The sequence below is a fragment of the Caloenas nicobarica genome, chromosome 25 (assembly GCF_036013445.1).
Source record: "Caloenas nicobarica isolate bCalNic1 chromosome 25, bCalNic1.hap1, whole genome shotgun sequence".
In the NCBI taxonomy this organism is placed as follows: domain Eukaryota; kingdom Metazoa; phylum Chordata; class Aves; order Columbiformes; family Columbidae; genus Caloenas; species Caloenas nicobarica.
Window position 1 is genome coordinate 4,093,351 of NC_088269.1, and position 26,745 is coordinate 4,120,095.

Genomic DNA, 26,745 nt, shown 5'->3' on the forward strand with positions numbered 1-26,745 from the left:
TGATCTGCAAAACAAATGTGAGTATTAAGATAAGAATGGAAATCTGTACTAAATTCTTTCTTTTAGCAGGCTGTGGGGGGCATGCGGCACATAAATATGCTCCAAGTCTCCATAAAAAAAGCCTTTATAGGGCCTGAGAAGTCATCTGGCTCCTTCAGACTTCACTAGAGATACCAGAGCAAACACAACTCTGGGAACTGAGCCATGCCAAGAGCCAGCGGTAATTCTGAAATGAGCCCTACAAACCGCACCTGTTGATTTGGGTGCATTATAAATCCTTAGCTAGGCCACAGGGACTTACATAAACTGTGATTATTTTATGTAATAAGGAAATTCTAAGTCTGTTGAACAAAAACAATTACATTTTTAAAAGCTAGCTTATAGAATTCTGAAACAGCGTCTTCCCGTCCCAATTACATGAAACTCTGCGCTGCTCTAAGATTGTCTTCTCCCATTAATGAAAGACATTGTTCTACCCCCTGTAAATGCCCAGGTATCCAACTGACAGGGAATAAAAATTACTTTCCACTCTGTTTAAAGAAGATGAAAGAAGGCGTTGAAGCAATTTTTTAAAGTAGAGGTATAGAAAGTTTTGTTGGAACAACAGTTGTAGCTATTTATTGAAATTATTTAGAAATGATTTATCTCAATGTTTTGTATGATTATGGTGTCTAAGGAGAAAATCACTCATTGTTTGTGGGAGGCAAGAAAAGGACAGATTTGAAAATACTTTATATTTAAGTCAATACTTTTCCTTAAGCTCCCCTGTCTGTCTGGTCTGCTCAAGAATCTGCTTACCAGGAGCTTCTCTTTTTTAACCCTTTTGTAAACAGGTAAAGTACTAGAGACCATCTGATGCTATTCATGCCATTTAGTGTTCACAACATATTTTATCCACTCTATAAATGAGTAATCAATAAGAGATTCTAAAATTGAACTTTAAGTATAACATAAAATCTCAAAGCTAAAACCCCAGTCCTCACATTCATGCATTTTCACTGACAAAGGTGCACTCTTAAGGTGTTCGGGATCAATCTATCAGTTCAGGTTATGGATTACTTACTGAAATAGCTTATGCAAACAGAGCTGCAGTGACTTGGCCAGGGATAAGTGGATGCAAAAGTTACGAACCAGATCCCTTTCTTGGTGGGGTATCTCCTTATACATCAGCGCCGTGATACACAAATACAGTAACACACTACAACTGTTATTTCAATAAGTTTTCAGCGATACAGTGCCTAGTACACGTTGTACTTGTCAGTCAGACGCAACAACAAGACAGACCAGATGTGGCTCCCAGCACAGGCAGTAGCTGCTCCGCAGAGTCCATCGTGTCTGCCCAAGGGTCCTTGTGCCAGGTCTTCCCAACTATTTAACTGTCTCAGCCATAGATGCAAATTCTTCTTTCCAGCTGAAATATTTAAATTGATGCAAGCTGGGGAGCACGTGCTTTGGAAAGGCTCCAGATCCGCACAGCCTGATATCCAAATTAACATTCCCACAGTGTTGACAGACAGATGTGGCCAGAAAGTCAACAGGAGGGTCCCAAAGAGGCTCCTTGAACGGACTTACCGTGCTGCAGCGGTGGAGATTGTTGATCTTCTCTGCTGTGCCATCACCCTGGGCTAGAAACTAGGAATAGTTGTGCTGGAAATGTAAGTTATTTATTTACTTATCAAATTTAGGCATCAGTAAATACTTGGTGGAGCCAGAATAACACAAGCACAGAGCAGGCAGTAAGTAATGGGGAAAACATCTCCTTTAACGTAATGTTTGCAATGTACTTTTTGTAGAAAGGCAAACGTTTCCTGGTGCCAGAGTCTCCATCCTACTTACTGCATCCCATTGCAATGAGAATATTAGAAATACTACCAGCACCTCAGGGCGAGCCTCTCTACTTACAAGCAGCAATGAAAATCTAGACTGCAGCTTCCATGTACGTTAACTACAGTTATATCTGGAAAAGCTAGAATATGCTTCCAGGTATGTAAACCACAGCAGTGTTTAAGCCTGGATTAAAACTAGTCTAAACAGGAGCTGTACAAGCTTCATCCTCAGATTAGCATTCCCATTATTCCAGACAGTTTTTAATAACACTGGAAATTTTTTTCTAAAAACGCATTTTGGGAGGAAAGTCTTGGTGATACTTAAAAGCTGCTATAGACAGTAAGACAGCTGGTAAAAAGTAAATTGTAACTCAAAAGTATTAACTAAGCATGAAACCTGCGTATCTACCGGCTCTGGGCTGCACAACACAGCCAGGCCATGGAATACCCTCAGATAACCCTGTGCCATGTGTTCCTGCTTACCCCCCTCACCTGCCATCTGCTATACATTGGGATAGGTAGAGAACAAGCAGCAATCCATACTGGACACCACGCGCTTCTATATGCTCTCCAAATTGAGAGCAGGTGATCCTGATCAGAGCCATCGCGTGCGCTGTTCATGTCACACGTCAAGGCAGTTTAAAAAAGGCACTGGGAAGATGTAACGTGACGCGATGCAACGCGGCATGATAAGTACACAAATGCCTCATCATCTCGTCTCAGATGGGAGGCAGCTGATGGGAGAAGCAAATTGGAAACTGCTGGAACAGCATGGGCTGCTGACTGCCCAGATTACCTTTGGCCAGCTCAGCACATCTCAACACAAAAATGCAAGCTCAGTTACAAGGAATAGCAGGCAAGCCCCGGAAGGTCAGATGTTCCATTAACCGTCAGGATTGTAGCCAATCCAAAAGGTACTGAGGTCTGATACCCTTAGGAACAGCCTCAATTTAGCGACGGGGACAACTGCGCTATTCCCCGAGAAAACGCGGGTATTTGAGTTGAAGACCCTAATTTTCGGTATCTTGTCTTGCCAAAGTCAGGGGTGTCACCAGCACTGGGGATTCCGGTCCCCTCGCACTGCAAGGCTGCGCAAACAGGTAACGAGCTCCAGTCAACACGTAAGACACGACATTTTAAAATAATTCTTAACAGAACCTTGAACCAGGTAAAAATCACTGGGCCATTTCCACACTAGGAAGGCTCAGCACGAAGCTTCTGCTGGAACCAGAATGACTCCAGAGCCCAGACAGCGACTGAAGGCTGCAAGTGATACACACATCACACTGTCAATAGAGATGGAAAATATTGAGCTGTCATCTGATTAAATTGGATATATTGGAAGGATCAAGTACATTTTTCTCCCCAGTTTATTGGCAGAGATGCAAGTGGCACAGACTGCTTCAGAATAAAGAAAACCCGAAGAGATATTTAAAACTTCTTGCTAACACTTAACTCTACAAAAATATCTCCTGTTACTATTAATTACTTGTCTTTCATTTGATGGGATGTTAAATTTAGTATCTCATCATATGACACAGACTTATTCCGGCTTGACAAGAGCTCAGTTTTTAATGGGAGAAACCAAAAATCTGCCTTTTTAAATGGAAGAAAATATTCCAGACTGCTAGGTGTCATACTCAAAAAAGAGGATATTGGGGAAGATTCAATACTGATTTCTCCTTTGCAGGTAAAAACTGAGCCACTTTCTAGTGTAACTGGAAAAATAGATCACTGCAGAGCGGCTATACATTTCTGTGCTCTTTAATAATTAAACTAATGCATATATGATTTTGCAAACACATATTTTGACTTGAAGGGTGTTCCTAATTAACTTGAATTAAATCAAAATAATTGCTCAGGCAGCCTTTTGTGCACATACAGCTCAGCACCTGGTGAGACAGTAACTACATCAAACAACTCCATAGATGAGGCCAAGTTAACTTCACTATTTAGCTATCAATGGTTTTCTCTAGATTTTTTAAAAACATATTACGTAAAATATGGATTAACTTGCTTATTGTCTAAAAGGGACAAAAGCACCACATATTTATAAATATCTTACCTGGCTGTTGTTAGACAATCAGGGATGGATGAATGAAAAGCTTCCATCCAAATACAGAAGGATTTCTGGGGGGAAAAAACGCGTTAATTTCCCATGGAGGCAAAAATAAAGAGAAATTCTTCAGGAAAAACTTGAAGCTTTTAGCTACTTTTTAATGTCTTAGTTGGGACCATCCTTCACAGAAGCTGTAATTTAGTTCACTTACATTCTTGTATAAAGGATGATGGTGCCCTTCTGATGTTTTCTGCTAAATGAAAGCCAGCTGTGTTTTCCTCTGAAAATCCTTTCTCTATCATTTTCAGTTGATTAGTCCCATAGTAATAAATGAGAGATAATAAACGGGTGTGTTGGTTTACAAACATCTCCATGTTGCCAGCAGAAGTGCACGTTCTCTGGTGGGAGTCAGAGCTCCCGGTGGGTGACGCCTGCAGCACAAGTTGCACCTTTTCTTGGAGCCACGAGACCAAACCCGGCTCAGCTGGAGCAGCTCGGTGCTCGCTACGCAAACCCACCCGTGCAAACCCACCTGTGCATGCAGGGCAGCTCCAGCAGAGCCGTTTCTGCACAGCAGGGCAGGAACACCCGTGGCAGGTGCTCCGAGGCACCACCGGAGCACTTGGTTTGCTCTTCAGAGTTGTAGAACTGTAAAACTGGAGTTTGCTGGAAACTTGGCAGCAAAAGAGGAAAACCGAAAGAGCAAGATGTTACATGACAATGATTGACAATGCTCAACACCCATCTTTTCTAGAAAGCATCATTTTTAAACCAGATTATAACTTAGACACCAAAGAGCACCTGTGATACCCGGAGAATGAGATCCGTGTACGTTTGTACAGCACCAACCCCCTCTCCAGTTCTCACCAAACGGCTGGTGGAATTGCAGAACTCTTCTCCACTGCAAAGCAAGAACGTTTTCAGGGGCTACTCATACACATCAGGCTTATGAGCATTATTAATTACACCCATTAAAGGTGCCTATCACCATAGCATCTGGTTACTATCCATGTTTGATTATTTATTTATAAAAAAATTCTCCAACCTTGTGACAATTTTAATCAAGTGTTTCAGTTGATAATTGCAAGCTGTCAAGGTTAATACAATAAGGCTCATCTCTAATTCTTTTTCCATTTCCCTCCAAGAAAAAAAAAAGACCCTCTGGGATAATGACTGTGGTTTCTATATTCCCAACTCATCAGGGAGTGTCCTGCATTGAACCACCTTTATTGAAAAGTTACATCGATTCAATATATAGTAATACAGGCAAAAATAATTACAGCTTTGCTAGCAGTGTAAGACCTTAATCCAAACCTCACAAACATTCAATAAAAAGCGATACAGGCTGGGAATAGGCTTTTGACAGTGCGGCCCCACAGGGGAGCAGAGCTGGGGTGTGGAAAAAGAGAGAAGCGCAGAGCAGAGCCGTCCGGAGGAGCTGTGCCAAACAGAGATTCCTCAACATCCTTGTGCTTTGTTGCAGAAGGAGGGGAAGTTGCAATATTAGGGTGGAACACCAGTGAAACAATTGGGCTTTGCTTGTCCTTTCTGTGTTATATCAGAGTTTTACCTGAATTTGTCCGCTGGCAGGTTCCATCCCAACAACAACTGGGGAGAATCTCTGCTCTGGAGCACTCCCAGCCTGGAATGACAACACAGACAAAATGAAGGCAAGGAAAGCGGGGACTCGCTTCCTCCTCAGGAGGAAGGGAAAGGGAAAAGGAAAGGGAAAGGGAAAGGGAAAAGGAAAAAGAAAAGGAAAGGGAAAGGATCAGTAGAACCCCAGGGGTAATACACGCTCCTCCTGATTGCAGATGGCAGTTTTGCCGCTGCCATCACCAGTTTGAGTCCAGGACCGCTAGATAACAGAATATCTTTAATTTTACAAAAAAAAAATGTACTTCCCCTTCAATTTAAAGGACTTTCCAAAATGTGGCATCTACAAATACGCTTAAAATATTTTTAAGGCACATGGCAGACACTCAGGCTTGGGCTTTGCTTTGATCTGCTGGAAGTTTTTCCCTGATTAAAAAAATGAAAATAAATGTTGATAACAATAGTATCAGATAAAAACATTGATGCCAACATGGCCTGTCCCACTTGGGAACAGAGTTTAAACCACACCAGCAACAGCCCCCGCGTGTCTCAAATGAACCTCCACAAGCTGCACTGGGATCCGGGAGTGCAGGTTCGGCAGGTTCGGCCCGGCCGGGCACACGCGCTGTAAATGCTCAAATGCTCCTTGATTTGCTTCAGGCAGAAGCCCCAGCTGGGTCACCTTGGACAAAGAGCTGAAATTCTCTGAGCTGAGCTGCTGGTTTTGCCCGAAGCAGAGAGAAGCGCTCACACACGCTCCTCAGTGCTACCAGAGCGCCTCGGTACTTGTCATGCACCCTGGCTCCCCACTCCCCAAAACAGGCATACGCAGATTTACCTGCTTTATTTAGGGTTATGTAAATTGCCTGTTTGAAAATCTGTTTGAAAAATAATAGCAAATTTCTAAGCAATTAAAATAAGTAGATATTTGACTTAAGCCTATTTGGTTTCACTTTCTCTTTCAGTTATCTGCCAAAATTGGCAGGGACTTCCGGCCCCAGTCACTTACAAAATAGGAAAATATTTATTTTCCTATTGTATTAAATCATAGACCATACCCACGGTTGTTTAAAATCAACACAGCTTCAATAAAAGACTCGTGTTAGCTGAGGATCTTGCCCTAAGCATTTTTTTAAACACTATGAACATAAGGGTGAAATTAATTCTCAGAGGATGGGGCTTTAAACACATGAATAATCCCACAAATTTCAGTGAACATAAATCTTTGCAGGATTAGGACCTTGCACTGCACTGAGGCCCCTTTGAAAATATGACTCACTCATTTGTTATATAAATACGTATAAACTTAACTTACTCCTCAAAACCTTTGGGAACAGCCCCAGTCCCAGGCAGCTTCAAATGTTGCTGTTGTCAGTTATGAAGAAAATAGCTGCAATTAAAGGTAGTGAGAGTGACTAATAAATAATTTACATAAGCCCAGCATTCTGGGAACGTGCCAGTTAGGACTCCAGCGATTCAGACGTACGGGCTAAACCAAGTGAGAAAGAGGCTGGTCCGTTATTTGCGCTGCAACTAAACGAGCAAAGCCCAGCTCTGGTCATTGGCCAGTGAATCAGGACTTGTAATTCTCGGGCGAGGTCCCTTAAGCAGCACAGGGGCCAATTCCCCTTTGCTTTCACGTTTTCCTCACTCCCAACGTGACCGTTCCTGCGAGGAAATGAGCAGCCTGAGCGGGAAGGGAAGACCCTGCTCGATCCTGGTTTGCAGGAATGATTTTGAGTGTTCAGCTTGAGGGAGCGTGAGAATTCCTGAGATTTCCTGGGACCTCCAAGGACCCAGAAATGGTTGGGCATTGCTGAAAGTTCATGTACTGAGACCTGAATTAATCTTCTATCTCCTTTATCCAGTTAAGAACCACAAATTGCCTTTTGGTGAACATACTATGAAATATCCCATTGTCCCTTGTCTGTGCTCATTGTCAGTCTCACATGTTAGTTCTCACCAAAGCATGAAAACATTAAAATGAAGGCCTAGTTTGACCTGCAGATAAGGCCATTCCTGCAATATGCCACTGCACACAGAAGGGTGAAGGGCTCAGATGTATTTTGTTCCATAAAAATTTGCCAGAATTTCATCTTTGTCAATTTTCTTTTTCAGCCATGACTGGTCTTGTCGTTCCCCCGATGTAAGGCAGAGGCAGCTTTGCTCCTCTCCCTCTTCCCTTTTTTCCTCTTTTTTTCATTTTTCTTTTACAGCACAAAACTACTTATTGTGATGGACCACTAAAAAGAAAAAAATAGCACTACAAGCTCTTTTTTTGGGGGAAAGCCAGGCCCAGGAAAAAAAAAAAAAAAAAGGAACGTTTTTTTATGGATTGGACAAGATAGAAGTCTGCATCTTTTACCTGTTTCGTATTTCTGACACAACCACATCAACTCCGAAAACCTTGTGAATGAAGAATCAGCCAAGAGCCAGGATGAACAACGGTTGGCACCGCGGAATCGGAAACGCAAAGTCTTTCCTGAAAGACAAGAAACCTTCCTAAGATTTGTAAAATATTAAAAAGGAGAAAGAAATTGGCAAAACGATTCAAGCTTGATATTTTGGATACAATTTGTTTTACTTTGTAGGGGAAAAAAGTTGAAGTTTCTATTTTCTATCAGATATCGATTTAGTTTATGCAGAAAAAAATCAACAAAACAGGGTACCAGCATGAAAGAATTTCTAGGACAAACTGACATGAATGACGGAACTTTGGTGTATGTGTGTATTTGCTTATAGTTTAACCTCTTTAAAAAATGTAAGATGTTTTACAATTATTTAAATAAATAAACTTGTAACTTATTGTATGTAGAGGTAGAAATTAAACCCTTTTTTGGATTTTTTCCTCCAGTTGTACAATGAAGAAAAATGATGCAAAATGTAGTGATAAGTTTGAGATATATTATTACTGCTGCAATTGCTCCTCACTTCTTCCCTCCTACTGAACTCATGTGCAAGGATGTACAGGATTCTTTCTGATTAGCAAAATCCTCACGAAATTTTACGTACATTGTGGTATCCAGGTCACTAAGTCACGTACGACTTTCATCCTCCTCATCTTTCCCCCCGCCAGCTTTTGTTTCAATTCAAATATTCAGGTACTGAGGTGAAGCGCTGAGTGTCACAGACCCTGCGGCAACTGGGTGGCACTTGGGGACTGAACGGACCGAGTTGCCGTGAGGTACCGCCGTGATTTATAGATTCGGTGTAGGAATTAGGAGGGAAAGGCTTCTCCGTGTCTTTCCATGTAGTTAGAACACCTTACGTTCAGTTATACTTCATATTAAGGGTGCATTTATAAAGGGTAACTATGTATTTGAATAATTTATGCACTTTTATCCTGAGTTGTTAAAAACGGTAAGTATTTTCCATATATATATATTGAAGTTCATAGAAGTAATCAATTGCTTTGAATTTTTCTGCATTTTAGCATAAAGAAAAGTTTCCTTCCCCTTTGCATGTTCTCTCCTGAAACTGGAAGGTGAGAACAAGTCTGATAAAAAATATCACAAGTTTTCTGACTAAACCAGAGACCACTCAAAAGAATTTGATTACTGGAAAGCCATTTTTGGAGGAAAAAAAATATCAGCTACGCTACTCCCACGCCCCTAAGTCCACGCGACTGAGTCACAGCTGTTCCTACGATTCCATCTTTATCTTCATAAATAAACCCTTAATGTGGCCCCTGCACTTGCCCATTTGCCAGTAGTTTTGTGGATGGGTAAGTGAAAGAGCGTTCTTGGCGATCGGTACGTGTGGTAGATGTTCAGTGAACCACTCGCATGGCTGAGCTGATCTGGAGCTCGTTTGGATCAGTAACAGCCTAGAAAGTCCCGTCTAGACCCACGGTTCCAATCCAGCTGCAGTGACCACTGACCACGAGGCAGAAATGGCAATTAGAAGCAAATTTAAATGGTGGGAATAATGTGCTTTAAGTCAGGGTCTTACAGTCATGCTACTGACAGTGTCTACATTCCCGAAAAAATGAAATCAAATAACTCACCGTGAGTGACGGCTGCAAGGTCATTGCGCTGCTGGTTCTTTGCAGGTCGGCGAGGCCACCAGCGTCACACCGGGGAGCTCTGGAGTGGGAGAGCGCCTGGTCTCACCTGCTCATTGCTGTTCACAACAAAAAATAACAAACAAGTATTTCATACGTTCATAGGTACCGGTATCCCAGCAAGGGGAGGTACAAACGCATGTTTGGAATTCTGCGTGCGTGCAGGACGAAAGCAGATTGAGGATTACTGGAGTTGGGATTGAGACTTCCAGAAATTGCAGTAAATACCACATTGAGTCCTGGATCTCAACAGCGTGATGGACCAGGCTCATTTCTGAGACATCACCCACCTTCCCCCATTTTGACCTACAGAAATACCCCACACAGCTCCAAAGCATAAACATAGTGGATTTTTTTTTCCTCTGCCCTTCTCTGTACAGGTTACTTTTTCAAGTCTATCGTCTCTGCTTAGACTCAAAATTCTATTCCAGGAAATATCCCAGAAAAATAGGATTGTCTAGACCGGATGCTGAAGAGCAGCAGCTTCCTACCTTAGCTCCTCTCACGTGTCTTTTAACAAATACGATTTTCATTACAAAAAGCTATTCTGTTAATTGTCCACCCTTCTTTTTTATTATCAGTTAGTCAGTATAGGCACATCAAAAAGATCACTGAAGTCTCAGGAAGATTCAGGTAAAAAAAAATCCCCGGCTGGCTACACAAAGGAAAGGTTCTGACACGCTCGACGTCCCTTTCACACTTCAGTTACTTTTTCTTAGCTCTGTCCAGTTGCTCAAGTGGGAGAATCGTGAGTCCCAATGAAAAAGAAAATATCCTGAAAAAGCTACTTTGAGTACGTATAGGAAGAGAACCAAATGTAGCTGCCTATGGTGATGTAAACATGGAAAATGAGGTTTTTCTGGTTTGATTTGAGGCAAATAAATGAAAAAAATTAAACATAGGAATGATTTAGAACATGGATTTTGCTCATGCATGGAAATGGTTGTCCTCAAGATGAGTGTAGAACTTACTGGTAGCTTTACAACTTAAAATGTGTGTAAATAAATCCAATCAGATCCCTGGCCCATGCAAGAAGGACTTTGGCAGTGGCAAAGCACCCAACAAAACGGAAAAGTCACGTCAAACTTTATGTGTAAGGATTTGTTCAATGTAATAAAGCAAATCTGTCCTCTTTTAGTTCTTGCTGTTCAATATTCCTGACACCTTTCCTTTCTGCCTCTAGAAAAACTAAAGTGTTGCGATAGGTAACTACAAATTTGCTCAGAACTTTGAACGAGTACGATTTATTCATTATTTCTCTGGGTATAGCATCTTACTCCCTGTTTCTTTGCACACTTCAATATGCATGGTTTTGAAAGACCATTTTCTCCCTTCTGTAAATTAAGGCCTCATTTCTCCCTACTGTATAGTTTTGGGGTTTGTTTGGGGTTGGCTGGTTGTTCTTTTGGGTTTTTTTGCTTTGTCCGTTCTATCCGGTATGAAGTTGCTATGCACAGAGCTTTTGTAAAAATAGCTTTTTTGGTTTACTGTTTTTAATGGTCCTACTTACGGAATAATATCTTGTTTGTAAAATGAATATGTCTACTTCAGTTTTAAACTTTAAATTATCCTAACAAAAAAATAAAATTTTTGTACTGTAAACAAGGAGGGGAATTATCTTCATTTCAGAGTATTCAATATGCTTTATTCTTTATCATCTTTATGGGTCACTCAAGGTCCTGTTACAGCAAGAACGCTTTTTAAAAAGGTTCATTATATGCTGTGTGACAGTTTTTCAAATCAAACCTCCGTGTCTGTAGGACGTCCACCCGCTATTTGGTAGAACCAGATCTAGATGATGCCAATCAAAAAGGTAAATGAGCTTTATGAGGCAAAAATAGAGTGCTGAAAAGTGGCTTGAAAGATGGTAGTTGACTATCTAACCCAGGAATATTCTGTTTTCTTGGGTGAAAATCACTGGAACGGTTCAAACAAATGAACGTTTTCTTTAATGATAAAAACCACTTTTACTGACAGTTTTTAACTAACAGACAGAATCCGAGTCAGTGTTTAAACTACTGCCAGATGTCAGTGAAAGCATCTGAAAACACGAGGCACTGTCAACCGAATGCCTAGAAGAAAACAGATTTTTTGGTAATCTGCCTCAATTACTCATTCAGGGATAACAGGCAATTAGTAGGTGACCTTCTGCCCAGCAGTGGAACCCGAGGTGGCCGCTGTCCTACCGAATCCCCTCGGCTGGGGCCCTTTTCCAAAGCAACGTGTTCAGGTGGCACCACGAACACCAAGGGACGTTGGGCTGTGCCGGGGAGCAGACGGACAGCCGGACACACGTCCCAACGCGCGATTCCCTGCTTGAGAACGGCCGCCTAGAAAAGCAGATTCCCTCCCACCCTCCTTTTTTCCTTCACAGGTCTTTTCTAGACGGCTGTTTTGTGAGAACTTAAATTTCTCTCTAATAAATGGTGAAACAATAGCCACTCACTCACCCACTTACACAGGGCAGCGAGGGAATTGCCGGACCAGTTAAAATATTTATCTCAGTGACAACACACAGCTGTTGAGGTGCAAAGATCTGAAGCTTTAATCGTAGCAGGTTATTTAAGTAGGAATGTCTCATTAACTCCGGCTTGCGGGACTGGATTAAACAGACAGCTGGTGGCCAGAGCAGCCGCCGGTGCGTTTGCCATTGCAGTTGGAGTTAATGTCACAACAGAACACTTTTCCTCTTACTGAGATGAAACAAGCAATCAAAGCTGATGCATGTTTAGATTCTCCTCATATCTACTTATTTTCAACAGAAAAACTGATTCACCCAAAGGCACGTCAGCCAACTGCAGCCATGAGTTTGCCTCATCCCTGAAAACGCAAATCTGCTTTTTCATAGGATTTGAGGCGAGAAATAACTACCCAAAAGACTTCAGCTATGACATGTTAACCACAAACCAGACCAGAGAAATAACTCATCACTTTTCCCACTCAAGAGTTCTTCCCAGCCACAGCCATGACCCTCCCTTAGCTCCTGGGATAAAGGACTTGGGATCAAACACCAGTTTGTAAAGTGGGTTTCTGTACCTTCTGTAGCACTTGAGGAGCAGCAGAAAGGGAGGGGAGAATGGAACGGGGGAATAAATCTCTAGCACAAGCGCGGGAGCGTGTCCCTTGGTAACGACACCATCGCTCCCTGTTTACAAGCTCTAAACCTGACAAGACACAGGATCCTCAGCTACCGCAACCCCGAGTCAGTGCACACACCGATTTATGCCACCTATAGATCTGGCCATATAATTACTTTCCCCTCTGGCCTGCAAACCAGAGGCACAGCTACAAAATAAGCGTAGAAAAAATAAAAACCCACAAGCATTGGATTTCTTTGATGTTCCAGTTATCCCAGCATGGCGCCGAACACGCACAGGTCACTGTAACGACACCACGATGGCGTGTGGGCTCCCCAAGACGTACCCACCGCGGAGGAAACACCTCCCGACCCAGAGGAGTTACCGTCATTTGTCACGTTAATGCGCTGGAGTTGTAGCAAAGACAGAGGTAGAGGGAGGTTGGGCAGGAAAAGGAAACAGCAGAAACTCAAGTACGTCCGTCTGCACAGTCTGTACGTACTGCGAGGTGCTGCTTATTGAAATTAAGGGGTTTTACAGCTCTATGTCAGAATAAAGGAGCCTCCATACATTTTGTCATATTCCAAAATAAGGGTGACTTTACAAAGATGCTGGATTGCCAGTTCTCATGTTTACAGCTATTCCGATTTTGAAAGTCTTCTGCAAATCTCCAACTTCTGGAGGCACAGGGGTTTTAGCTTCTTAAGTAACTTAATTTGCAAAGGAAGATTCTTAAAAATACAACGCAGCTTCTCAGAAAGGCATCGATGAGTGTGTTTGCAATTACGATTATTTTTAATCTAAGTCGTGAGTTTTTCAGACACGACTCTTGACTTATTAGAATTAATAGAGCTGAGAGTGGGAAGAAATACTTCCAACAGCAAGTAGGCTTTTGAGAATGCTTCAAATCAACTTTGAGAACGTAGCTAACCTGGATGAGGAATTGAAGCAGCCCCACTTCTCTGCGGAACGTTTGGTTCCGCGGCGGCAGCGCTCGGTGCTGCCGGGCTGCGGCTCTGCAGGGCCGGGATGCACAAGGACTTCGCTCAACACTTCACTGCGATGCAGGAACCTGATTGAAATCTCCCAGCAGGGCCCCTGTGACACTGCAATTGCTGTAGTCATTTCTTTGTCTTTAAAATGCCATATAATTGCTAATGTAATTAGTGATGTATACAGAGGGGGCCTGTGCAATTACCAAGTCCTAAGATCGAGTAATTAATGTTCTGTCAACAAAACAGCAACTGTTTCATTAACAACTGTCTGGGTCTGAAAACAGATCAACTCAGAACTTACCCACTTGGCCGAGTTTGGCAATGGCAGTGAATTCGAGCCCAAAACACACCAGCCCACGTCACCCGTGAGCAGCGGCCGGGCTTGTGGCATCCTGGGGCTCCCGGGTCATGGGCACGCTGCCCAGGCTGCGCCGGGCTGGCAACTCACGTTCCCAGTTTTGTCAATAAGTTTGAAAAACTTGCGGAGGGTTTCAAGGACCTGGAGAGTTTTATTCAACGTTGCAGGACTTTTATTTTTGGTGTGGTAGATGATTTTGTTGTCCTTTGGGTTTGGGTCATATTTCCAAGCTTTTCTCTGCCACCAGGACCCTGAACACCTATCTTGGAATGCGAAAGGAGGAGCTGGGTGTCCACCCTCATTTTATTTTTCATTCTCCTTGCTTTAAAAGAAAATTAATAGTTTTAAAGAGGTTTTTATCAAAGATTTACCTTGTCTTTTTCCTGATAACTTTTGTTTCGACAGTTCACATCCCTTAAAGTGTTAAAATGACTTTTGTGTCTCTTTGGTTTCAATGCTGACATCAAGAGGCCGTTTTCGATGGTGAATCCCAGGTAAGTGGAGACTGGAAGGAGCTGCATTGCCCTGCGTGGCTCTGGCGGGTGCTCTACAACCTTGAGGAGCATCTCCTGGTTCTTTCTCTCCCAGTTTGCTGTTTGGAGAGGGAATCAAGGTCCTGCTGTCCCAAAACCACAACACAGACTCAAAATACTGATGCACCACATAACCACCAACCGGGGAATGGTCCCTGCAGCCTAAATCAGAGCCCAGGGCTCAGCAGCCCCACTGCCTGCAACCCCCAGATAAACTCTGATCCTCGCACAAGATGAAGTTTCCATTGCTGTGATATCCTCCAGAAGGCAGCTCAGAAACCCCACGCGCTTTTTCCCTGTCTCAGAACGGCACCGTATGTGGTTAACGTGGCTAAACGATCAACAATAGCTGTGGTAGAACAGAATTAAGCAGCAGAAGCAAGAGGGATCAACAAGGATTTCCAGGGAGATTTGAAACACAAACAAGCACAAGGAACTCTAAAAGTATACAATTTTTCCTCCCGCTCTGTGCGTGTCATTTTATTACAAGGTAATTAAAGAACACTTTAAAATTGTGATTAATAGGCTTTTTAGCTTCAGAGAAATCAAATGTTTGATGTCAGTTGCTTAAACATTCAGTTTACTTTGCCATTGAGGAATGCAATAAATAAGGAATGGCAAGTATGGGGTTTTTCCTTCTTTCATTTTACTCACTACAGGAAAGCTTTATAACAGTAGTGAGGATAAAAATGAGATTTGTGCAAGCAAATGATGCCCTCCCAGAGTAAATGTCAGGTTGTGCCACACGCGCCAGGTCTGTGGCATCTCAGGAACGGCCGCACAGCGTCACCCGGCGTGGTTCCAGCCGCAGTGGGTGTTCACCTACCACCGGCGCGCAGGGCACTGTACAGCTCGCAACCATACCCCAAGTTTTTAACCATGGGTGAATTTACACATGACGCAGAGCTGAGAAAGAAATCAGTCCTAATTGCCCTTATTTTCCCTTTTGTTAAAGGTCTGGACTCCACAACCACGCAGCACAAACCCCTGACGGCCTCACTACATGTCTGTTGTTGTACAGATTATGGAGGTGGCATAATAGTATTTTCAGCCCCCTGGTGGCCTATATGGCCAATATTTTTTCTTAAAGAATAATTGTTAACTTTTCTCCATTTCTCCTTTCTCCACTCAGCCTTTCCCTTTGCATCCATAATGATGCATCTGTCTGAGGAACTTCCCCGACCAGGGTCACTGAATATCTCACAAGCGTTGAGCAAGGCAAGGCCGTGCTGTGCTGTTTGCTTGTGTGGTTTACAGAACAGGCTCTGACGCACTGAGATCCACGTGAAAATCGATGACATTTGAACACCTGAACGCCTTGAGGTGCCTTGTGCCCCTCAGTGATCTGCCCAAAGCCCAGTAAAATCTGTGGGACCAGCAGAGACTGGAACCTGTGCCCTAAAGTGACAGAGGTACTGCAGGAAACGTGGAAAAAGTAAAAAGGCAGGTTTTAGAGTATAAGTGACTATATTAGTCTATTAGCCTATATACAAGCATCGGTTTCTTGTACAATTCTTGAAGCATTACTGGCAGTGCTTTTCTTCACGGCTCTGTTCCATTCTTTGCAAGAATCCTGCCTGACATGCTCTCTTCCTTCCAATATTCGTAACGTGTCACACCTATATGCAGATTAAAATCATGGAAGGTTTTCATTCAATTGCTCTTGGAAGAAAAAGGGAGGGGAGGAAGGAGTGGAAGAACCAAGTTTAATACTCTACAGTAGCACAAACCTCTTGGGCATAAACCACCGTTCAGGTAGACACATCTGGTGAAATGCATCACATCAAATTAGTATCAAGGGTATTGAGATTCTGAGACGACTGGCAGACAATTCCTCCTCTAATGTACTGCTTTTTAGATTGTTGAAGAAACTTGAATCTCAAATCTCCTGTGAAATGAGTGATACTAAACATGCCTGCTCAAATACTGAAAGTGAAGATCAAAGACGCAGTGTCCAAATTGGCTTTGCAAACAAAGCAAGCCCAGAGATCCCCAAGAGAATGTGGTGCTAATTTTATCAGATCTCCTTGACTTCTTCCTCCCAACAGTTTGTCATTTAAGAAAAATAATAATAATGAGAATGTATTTCTCTCTGTCAGAAGTGTTGTTGTAAGACAAACAAATTCATTCCCTTTTAAGTCTATGCTTTGCAAGTCAGCTAAGAGTCTTAATCTAGTTTAAATGAAAAATGAGAATGTTTCACTCTCTGAAAGGTACCTGCATCTTAGTCCCCGAACCACACGTATACAAACACACGCACACTGCCATGAATATTTCAATACAACTCAGCCTTTCAGATCAATACAGGCAACTCTCAAGTTCTATTGATTTTTCAGCGGTTTGGCTCACAAGGGTGATAAAATATTTCTCAAGTTATGAAACCTGAGTTAAGGAGCTTTTGCTGACACTTCAGCATTTACTAGACACATCTCTCCCTCTGCCTCGATTTATGACTAAGCAATAAGTCTTGCTAAGGTGGGCAATATCATCCCATAGGGCCCACTTAAGGTCAAAAAGAGAAGTCAGGATAATAGGACAGCCCTTCAGGTCCCTAAACTTCTGTTTTCTGAGATAGTCACTTATTCTTTTCCACATGCCCTTCAAGTCCTTATTCCAACATTCATTAGGCAGTGAGTGAAATTCGCTTTCAGTGGTACCTCTGTAAGCTGTCAAAAAGAAAGGGACACCAAAGCAGACACCAAATAAAGCAACTCCCTGCTGAGGCAAGGAAGCTAATCCTCTCCATATGGAAAGGAAATATACTTAATTATGTATTTATGCATGTCATTGCAGGCTTATATCTTGTTTCACTTTCATCCACAATGATCCAAACCTGTTTAAATATAATGAGTAAACATTTCTGGTTTTACAATAACATAAGCACACGGTCGCCCAACGTTTCCCAACCATTTCCTTGCAGGACGCGGCAACTTAGTGTAGTTATTACTATCTGTACTGAAGGGAAGCCAGTCACAGACCACGACTCCGTTGTGTTAAGGTGTTTATAATCACAAAAAACAGACGGCAATCACTGGCCCCAAAGAGTTTACAACTGAGCTGAAGACGCATCCTGAGTTAGAACATGGAATCTGTGGATTGTGGTTCCCATGTTTCAATTATTCCCTCCCAAAATGGGTATCTCTGCATAACAAGGAATTCCGTTGGTGATCCAGCGGATAACATCCAGCCCAACGCACCGTCCGTCTGGGACCAAGGCTGTTTGCTGGCCCCGCCAAGGGACCTGCTCCATACGGCCGGTTAATAACGCTCCCTGCTCTATGTGCCTCAGTTTCCCTCTGTCCCTTGTAACTGTCCCATCTGTTACATCACTAATTCCTTGGTGTGTGGATTGGCTAAATCATGCTCAGGCAAAGACCTTACCCTAAGGAGAGCGGAATATACACAAGCAACAAATCTGACAGTAGAATTTACCCAGTTAACACTGATGTATTTAAAAAATAATACACGCATTTCAAATATTAGAATTCAAATTTGAAATAAAAAAGTCCGCCTATCATTAGAGGTAGTTAAGGGCAGGCTGATTAGCTGTGGAGGCAGCAATCAGTTTGCATGCACAGACACACAGGAGAGCCAAGGCTAATTCAGGTTCCCTGTTTGTTCTGAACCTCAATAGTTCCACACCTAACGCTGCATCTATCACTGAAGCACCACAAGGCGTTTTTGTAAAAAGATGACTACTTATTATTCCTGGTGAACAGAGAGCAGCATCAAGAAAAAAATGAGGTTAACTGACTTGACCCACAGAAGCGATCGAGTCCGTAGCAGTCGCATTGATTCCCCATTGCCTTCTCCAGCTTCCCCTCCATTTTGTGTTAGCTCTTTTGTTTTCAGGAATTAGGATTCATCTTTCATCACTCGAAATTTAAAGTGCTTTATCTTGGAATAACCTCATTAAGCGGGACAAGTCCTCCAGACTCTCATTACCCACCGGAGCCATCCCTTCCCTGGGATGCCCATCCGCTGTTTACCACACACAATAGACGGGGCAATTTCTGGCCCTGCAGGAAACACGTTCATCACGTTTCAATGGGAAACCTGAAATTGTAGAGTTGTGTGTTAAGAGATATTAACAGTACATTAATTCCTGGCTAGTTGACACAGAATCTGTGTTACTCTGTCCATAACCCACTTTGCAGCAGTTTAAAGACTTTGCCCCTAAGCCTAAACTTTTTATATTTCTCTGCATAAAAAGTATATGTTCAATTTACTGGCCTCGGACTCAAGCTCTTCTAAAGGGGGTGGGATTGCAACCTCCTTGCTCAGTACATCCTCTGCTTTCAGAAAAAACAAACTAAAATATCGACTGTTCCCATACATACACAAGACAATATTGGAGACATTCTCAAGAGCACCTACAAAACTTAAAATCCTGAAGCATGCAAGCACTTTCGAAACGTCATGCCCAAAAAGCCTGAATACAGAAGCACTAAACGAATAGTCATTATGACGCTTGATATTTCAGGAAAAAAAAGAAAAATTCCAGCTAATTATTTAGCCTAAGAAATGCTTAGGGCCCTTAACTTCGGGCCTTATCCCCGAAATTATCAGCAAATCTCTTCCGAAGTATTTTTTTTAAAAAGTAAATCAATCTTGTTCCTGATCTTAAGTTGGTTTTGGTAGTTTAGGAGTATAATCCTACCTCTGTTTAAAGTTACTTTTATTATGACCTGAAGAAAACCCCTGAACTGCAGTTAGCTACGTAGGAAAGCTCATTTGAGAGACTCTTCCCTGGAGCAGCCTCCCCAAGGTGACAGAGGTTGGCATGAGAGCCCGGCTCGCCCAATTTCATTTTTTCCCCCACGTGATGGTCTTTAAGGCTTTTGGGAAGTAGAAGGTAAAATGAAATGCACTTCATTTCACTTCTTCAAGCAAACTATGGCTCTCACCCCCCTGCCTGGCTAAGAGGATTCATCGTTCCCCTCATTTAAACCCATTTCGAACAGGTTCAGCAGCACAGCTCGGTGGAACCAGGAGGAGCTCTGCATTTGCGTCCCCGTTTGCCACTTCAAAACCGTAGCGCAAGTACATGCCATCCAATCGAGATCCATTGCCTCCCACGGCAGCAATTCCTTGGAAGAATCCGAAGTTAGTTAAAACCCACACCAAAAGCCCACATTGGCCATCTCTAATCAAATTACACTTTTCAAGCTGTTCACTCCCCGAACCCCATCAAATGGTTTCTAATATTTTTCCCACAACTGGTGTTAAACCGTAATTGCTTGCTGTATCTTTTTGCCCCTCTTGAATAATTGGTGTTAGATTTGCCACTTTATAGTCCTTGGGAATGTGACCTGTCATTATAAAGTTTCTAAAAATATCAGTTAGCACTTCACAATTTTCTCTCCTTTATTTCCTTCTGCAGCAATGGATGTACCCTCCCCGGACCAGATACCTGATCTGCCTTTGAGCGGAAAACCTTTCAGCAATAATTTTTGCAGTCATTTGCACAGTAACACCTTTAACGTGCCTGGGAATAGAAAGTCAGATCTTTAACTGATGTAAACTGGCATAGCTCCACTGATCCTAATAGTTACCTCAGCTTACACCAGTTGGAGAGATCACTAAGAATTTCTATGCGTTCATTTAAAAGCCAAAACAAACTCATTTCTCATTATTTAAAGACTTAACTGGAATACTTCATAGAAAATCAAATTCGTGATAAGAATAGCTGCTATTAAACAATAGATTTTCAGTTTAACTTGAGAATATATTTCAGGACATCTCTAATGTGAGGTCTTGTTGAAACTATCGATATGCTTAATTATCTCCCTGAACTGGACCCCCAGTTTATAAGCTCAGCGCCTCATGTTCCAACATGCCAAACCCCCCCATTTCCAGCGGCAGGTACGTGGACGAGGGTGTGCAGAAAGCAGGTTTTTGACAGCAGTAGCCATGAGGATTCTCACAGAGGACAGGTTATACACAGGCTGCCTTTTGGAGACAAGGGCTTTGAATACAGGAAAGGTTCTGAAAGCCCTAGTGCAATCAGAGACTTTTAGCCCTTTCCCTCCCCATCCCCTCAGCAGGTTTGTACAGATTTTCAGCAGCGGCTGGCATGCCGATTCCCGTCTCCAACATCCCTCACCCACAGCCACATTGTACTTTAAGCACAGGACTCATGCTAACGTCTCACACAATAAGCCCAGGTCTCAAGAGGAAGGGAGGAAGCAGAGAGAGTCGCCTATATTCAGCATTGTTGCTAAAACTCCACAGTAGGTTGACCCCCTGGCCTTTTCCAACAATCTTTAATACCCAGCGTTACATGATTCCTAACGGCACTTTTTTGGCGCTGGACAGGGCAGGGGTCAAGGTCTGGAATGTCACCAGGGCTGCTACTTACTGAGGAAAGACAATTAGACGATTGTCTAGACAACTGCGCTTTGTGCTGTGTGTGATAAGCTGCCATCAGCTCTCCGAGGTGACACAAACAAGCTGCCCAGCCGCTGCCTTTTCCTTCTCGGCCTCGTCCTTCCCTTGCTGGGGATTTCGTATTCTTCCTCCGTCTGCGCTGCTCTCCGCAACTCCCCTCCTCTGCAGCTGGTGTTAGAAACAAGCCAGCTGTGGACATTGCAGTTGCACAACACAGAAAATACTTTAGCCACTGAGATAAAGAGCCAGACTAATGTAATCCTTTAAGCTTAGGGTTTGGCCATTTACAGATGTCATTTATATTATCACATTATTTACGCAGAATTGGCAACAGGATCGATCGAGAACTCCTAATTCTAAACTAACGGCTCTTCTGTGACACACACACATATCTAAGAACTGTGGATTCAACCACTTAGAGGAACTGAAACTCTGTTCCCAAAGTCCAGAAATGCACATTAGGCCACCAAGTCATTGCTTTTAAAAACCCAAACAAGCCAAAAGGGGTCAGCCAAACCATTATTCCCTAGCACCTCAAGCTATTTGTCAAATCCAAACCCTGTGCTTAAGATGACCCAAACCCCATCTAGTACTTGTTGGAAGTAGGGAAAAAATATCGCCATGGTTTGTTTTACTGCAAGATACTGGTCATGACATCTTACAGTTCTGTAACACCTCTAATTCCAATGATCTCAAAGTATTTTATTGTGATCCTAGTTCAGCAAACAATGTAATCACAGAATTAGAATCCCATTTACTCCAATAGAATGTGCTCAAGTGCTTTGCTGAACTGGGGACTAAACTATGAAAATTTACATGCCTGCGAGGTAAAAATTCTCTCTCCTGTTTCACAGAGAAGAAAATGAGGCTTGCAGAGAAACTCCCTTAGACTTCGTGATTCTAAGTAGGTTCAAATCAAACAGAGGGATGCACAAGAATCCAAAAACAACAGACCAGAGGCAGACCCTGTTTTAAAGAGTTTTGTATTTTCATCCCTGTGCCACAGAGACCAGACTTGCATGTTTGAGAAGAAGCAAGACCATATGGTAGAGACGCGTGCATCAGCACTGAATATATATATATATTTTTAGTCTAGAATAATTATCTTAACTGTTCTTTTCCCTCAAAGCGGACACCCAGTTCTAGTTTTAGACCTGGCAAACTGGCACAAACTCAACATGTTAAATCTAAATCTTGCCTCTGGGTTCACAAAAGGATTTATGGAAATATGAGCCTTTTCGGGCTCTGGGGCATGCAGGAAAACCCTTGTGGATGTCTCTCTTACCCAGAGCTGGTTTATAGGACCTTCTCAAGCAGAACTTGCAACACACAACCTCCTGGGAATCCTTCCCCCAAATTTCTAAGTGGGACTTGGGAAGAAATACGTCTCAGGAGAATCCTCCTTGTGTGTTACACTGAACCCACCCACGTGTAAAGGGAGGTATTTTGCAGCCCCGTGCTGTGTGGATACCGTCAATAAACCTCACAGCTCCCTCTCTCTCTATCCATTCTCACTGCCTTGATTTAAAGAGCTCCCAATAACTTGGGACATAACAGCAAACTTCACACAGAGTGAACATTAAGTGAGGGCAAATTCCCCCTTACATCACCCAAAGGCTGACTATAGCCCAGTTAAGAGAATATGCAGGACGTGGTTTATTTACATTCTTCAAATAAGGCCCTTGGGCTTTGGGGGTTTTGTGCCTTTTTTTTTTAAACCAACTTTTGTCAGATGAATTTGTCTGAAAATTTCTTGTAAAGCCCTGAACAAGTTCTGCTGAGCAAAGCCAGGTCTGCATTTACTATTCTCCAAGCTTCCAAGGCACCTTCTTGCACTATAATCGCACCATGATAGAGCAATGATATAAAACTGAAGGGAAATGAATCAAGGCTGTTAGTATCCAAACTATTAAATGTAAAACTTCTGTTTGTGAGCCTCAGAGGCTTCTTAAAGCATAAGGAACGTCATCAGTCTAACCATGCTAGGAACTGGGAGTTGTTTAAAGCTTGATTTAGCACAGTTTCTTTTAGGTTCAGAACCACTTGAGATGAAGTGCTGCCTTGCATGAAGTTAGACGTTCTATTAAAATTGGGAAAGAATCGCTCACTTGAAAAACATCTGTTCAAATATTCGTTGTCATCTAGACTATTGATAGATTCAGATCCAGAGGAGTCCAACAAGTACAACTAAACGCTTGATAAAGATACAAAGGAATGTAGATGCAGAAGATGTTAATTGATCCACCTTTCTGGGAAAAAAAAAAAAAAAAAAAGCGCTAAATAAGTCCATTGGAAGTTCTGGGTTGTCACTGGTCCAGTTCTTCCAGTGCCACACTACCCAGCAGCTACGTCCAAGATTTCAATCAAGTAGCAGCATGAGAGAAATACATAAACTTCCCCATGTCCTCATTCCTATCCGTAGGTCCAGCTGAAAGGGAAGGGATGCTCACAAATCATACCTGGGGAGAGCCTGCAGCTCCGGCCAGTCCCAAAGGTGGTTGGTAAGCAATTGGGGGTTCAGGAAAGAGCCCCCCTTAGCTGTTTGCAATATCGTGCCAGAGGCAGATCACCCACACAGCCCTAGAGCAGCCTGCGCTTCCACGAGATCGGGGGAATTTAATGATCGGATACTCTCTTTATTGTTCTACCTGGCCCCAATGATTCTGGGAGTAAGAAGACCTCATCTTTTCTTTCCTAAAATGCCTGATGCAATAGGAATCTACTCCAGGAGTAATTTCTATTGCATTATAAACAAACAATAAAAGATGAATGTTTGTATAGCCTGGGCAGACTTTATAGCAACTAGTGACAGTAAGTGGAAACCTTAGCTTATATTGCTAGTTCTGTACTACGTGTTAAATCAAGTTCCATTGGTACAATTCTCCAGCAGAAAGAGGGCCCTGCCTCCTTCCTTCATATCATTTGACCCCTAGGGCACAAGAGCTTTCTCCTCTGCAGCTCTTGCCCACCAGTGCATCTTCTTTGCATCTCTTTTCCCCTTCAACTCATTCACACTCTCTTCTAAACTCAGCTGGAAGCATCTCTTTTCCCCCTTGCCCATGACTCTTAATTTCTCTCTCCCTTGGCAGTTATTTAACTCATTAACTGAATTAATTTTAACCCTAAAGCACTTTGGGTGAATAGATTTTATGAAAGATCTGATACAAAATAAAGTCTTGGGGGCCTTATGCCACGGTAGGTGCACGAAGGAGCCTCAGTGTAACTGAGAATCAGACCCGTATTTCATGGATTCTACGCGGAGTTTAATCTCGGTGCGACTCACAGATTCCATTTAATGACAAAGCGGGTCTTTGATTGATAAAGGTCCCATGCCTCTGATGCAGACTAAATAGCCAAGCATCCTGAACAGTGGAAAAATTATTCTTGGATCTGTATGAAACAAGACTCTCCATCATTTTCCCACACACACTTCTTAGAAAAATTCCTTTTCATTTTAGAATGCTGTTTTATTAGGAAATATTAAGAGCAGAGTAGACTCCGACATGGTGGTTTTGCCTTTTGCTCTAAGAGGTGGCTGTTTGGCAGGGGAAAAAACCAGAAAGTCAACACAGAAATAACATGGAAGTTGCTCTACAGAGTGTTTATTTTGCTAGGTGCATTGATGGCTTTGAAAACCAGTGAGGTTTCTCTTTCAGGTCAATTAAACTTTTGTTCGGCAAAATTGCACTGGAGACAAGAGTCTAAGAACATGAGGTATTGATTGGAACCTGCTAGCACCCAAAAAGGGGCATTTTCAGCTGGCCGTGCCTAAGTGGCTTCTGAGCCTACAATTTTCCACATAAATGCTCGGAAAAGGAGGACGGGAGCCTGCAGACGCTCCAGAAGTGTGTTCAGAAGGACCAAAGAGAATTATGGCCCTTTAGCACAGTCACACTCCACAGACTCCCATCTTCATGCCATTCATATTACTTAAACTCATATATATACATAAATGATATAAACGTGTACACATAAATGATGATATATATAGATAAAACGATGCTTACTGTCCACCACTACTCTTCAGCACTGTGAAATCCGCTTTTCTTCCCAACGCTTCCTGGCTCAGACCCTCAGCTACTCGGAGAGGGACGCTCACAACTGGCTTAACGTTCTGGTATCTCCGCAGCTAAATAATATATTGTTACCACAAGCATAGGCACAAGCACACAAAGAGACATAAATAACAGGGAAAGAAGTCCCGGTTGGCTACTATCCTGTTCACTGAAAGGAAAAGCAGCATCTGTTTGAAGAGCCAATCTGGCACACGAATGCCTCGTCCCATTTTTGTTGCAATATACTTATTTCAGTATAGTTCTAAGTTTCATCAGCTTCCGTAGCTGGACCACTCTGCTCATGGGCTGAGGAAAAAAGGGAAAAAGGACGAGGTAGAGGGGAAAAAAAAAAGTGGGAACCTGTCTGCAACTGCCGCTAGTTTCTCCATTACAGACACTCACGCACTATAATCACGGGCACTGAAGAACTTGCTCTGATCTTCTCAGAACAGATGACCTCGCAGCTCTTTCCTCACCTGTAATTTCTAGATTCCAGCTGATTTAAAAGACTGCTAGGAAACAAAAACCGTTCAGAGATCAGTGTCAAAGAGAAGCCCCTGTTTCAGGAACACGTCTGCCTGTTTCTGATACAAGGAGTAAATTGACGCCAAATCCAGCCCCGGACTGTTGGTCGTTTTCCCTCGAAGCAGTAAATAAGGAGCAGGGCTGAGAAGCTAAGCCAAACTAATTTGGCCAGTTATTATTTGACTGAAAGGTGATACTGAACGTTTAAATGGTTTATCCCCTTCTTGTTAGTGGCATCATTCAATCAGGACTACTAAGCCTCCAAGTGAACGGATTGCAACTACCGAGGGAATTACTCACTCCAACCAGGAAATGTGGGGTTTGTTAGTTCAAACAGCATCTGTAGGAAGCTGGTAAACAACAGCTGAGATGATGAAAGATCACATCAACTCCTTGCTTTGAAGTAAAAGATATTAAAACCACGGGCGTACGAGTTCTTATTATAGCTTAGCCGCCCCTGCGTGCTGATCCCCGAGAACCTGGCATGGTTGTTCTTGCTGCATAACAAGCTGTATAATAAAAATCCATACAAATATCAACGAGGCACTTGAAAGTGACATGAAAAAGCGACGGAGGCCTATTTCTGGTGATGCTGCCATTACCGGCAATTTGTTACTTTATGCCTGGAATGAAATCAAACATTCTTCCAGGCCCAGAGTGACATTTTTAGTCTCAAATACTTAAGATACGCTGTCACCTGGATAGGCACGTTATGAATACTCAGAAGCAGAACCATCAGCATCATTTGTACATGGAGTGTCTGCCAGGCGATTTGCAAATGAGCGCAAGGACAAGGGGTCATATTTTAACAGCAGACTCCTAAGGCATCGAAGTGTGAATTCTCCTATTTGCAAAGTTAGTTAGGTATTCGTTGTTAATTACAAAAGTACAAAGACAAGTTAGGTGCCTCCACGTGGAGCACATGTTGCAGGGACACGAAGGCTGGACTCGGGATAGTCCTCACCTAAGCACTGTTGTTAGTCTACAAGATCATCTCTTTTTCCAGCACAGAGCTGCTGAGTCTCATTCAATCAGCTTTGAAATGTAGAATGTGAAAACAAATCTGTTCAGGTTCTTTCCCTCTGATTACAAGACTTAGCACCTTTGCAGAATGAGCATGGAGAGAAACACACGCTCTGCAAATGAATTAATTAGACCCCACGAAAGAACGTGTAGGCTTGGAGGAGTGTCTTACCGAGCAGTTTCCAAAGTAACAATTGGTGAAAAAAATTAAATTGCGTTCCCCAGTGCCGTAAATATGACAGATT

At 42.7% G+C, this 26,745-nt stretch overlaps 1 protein-coding gene across 2 annotated transcripts in view; it reads left to right on the forward strand.

Annotated features, from left to right (window-relative positions):
- The window catches only part of EBF2 (EBF transcription factor 2), a 122,088-nt gene extending 113,793 nt beyond the window's left edge, over positions 1 to 8,295 (forward strand). The window contains exon 16 of one of the 2 annotated variants that reach the window (XM_065651850.1): positions 7,600 to 8,295. In XM_065651850.1, coding sequence (XP_065507922.1) covers positions 7,600 to 7,631 — 32 coding nt within the window. In that variant the 3' untranslated portion in view covers positions 7,632 to 8,295. The remainder of the gene's footprint in view (positions 1 to 7,599) is intronic. The other variant, XM_065651851.1, reaches the window with a different exon arrangement.
- The last annotated feature ends 18,450 nt before the right edge of the window (positions 8,296 to 26,745 follow it).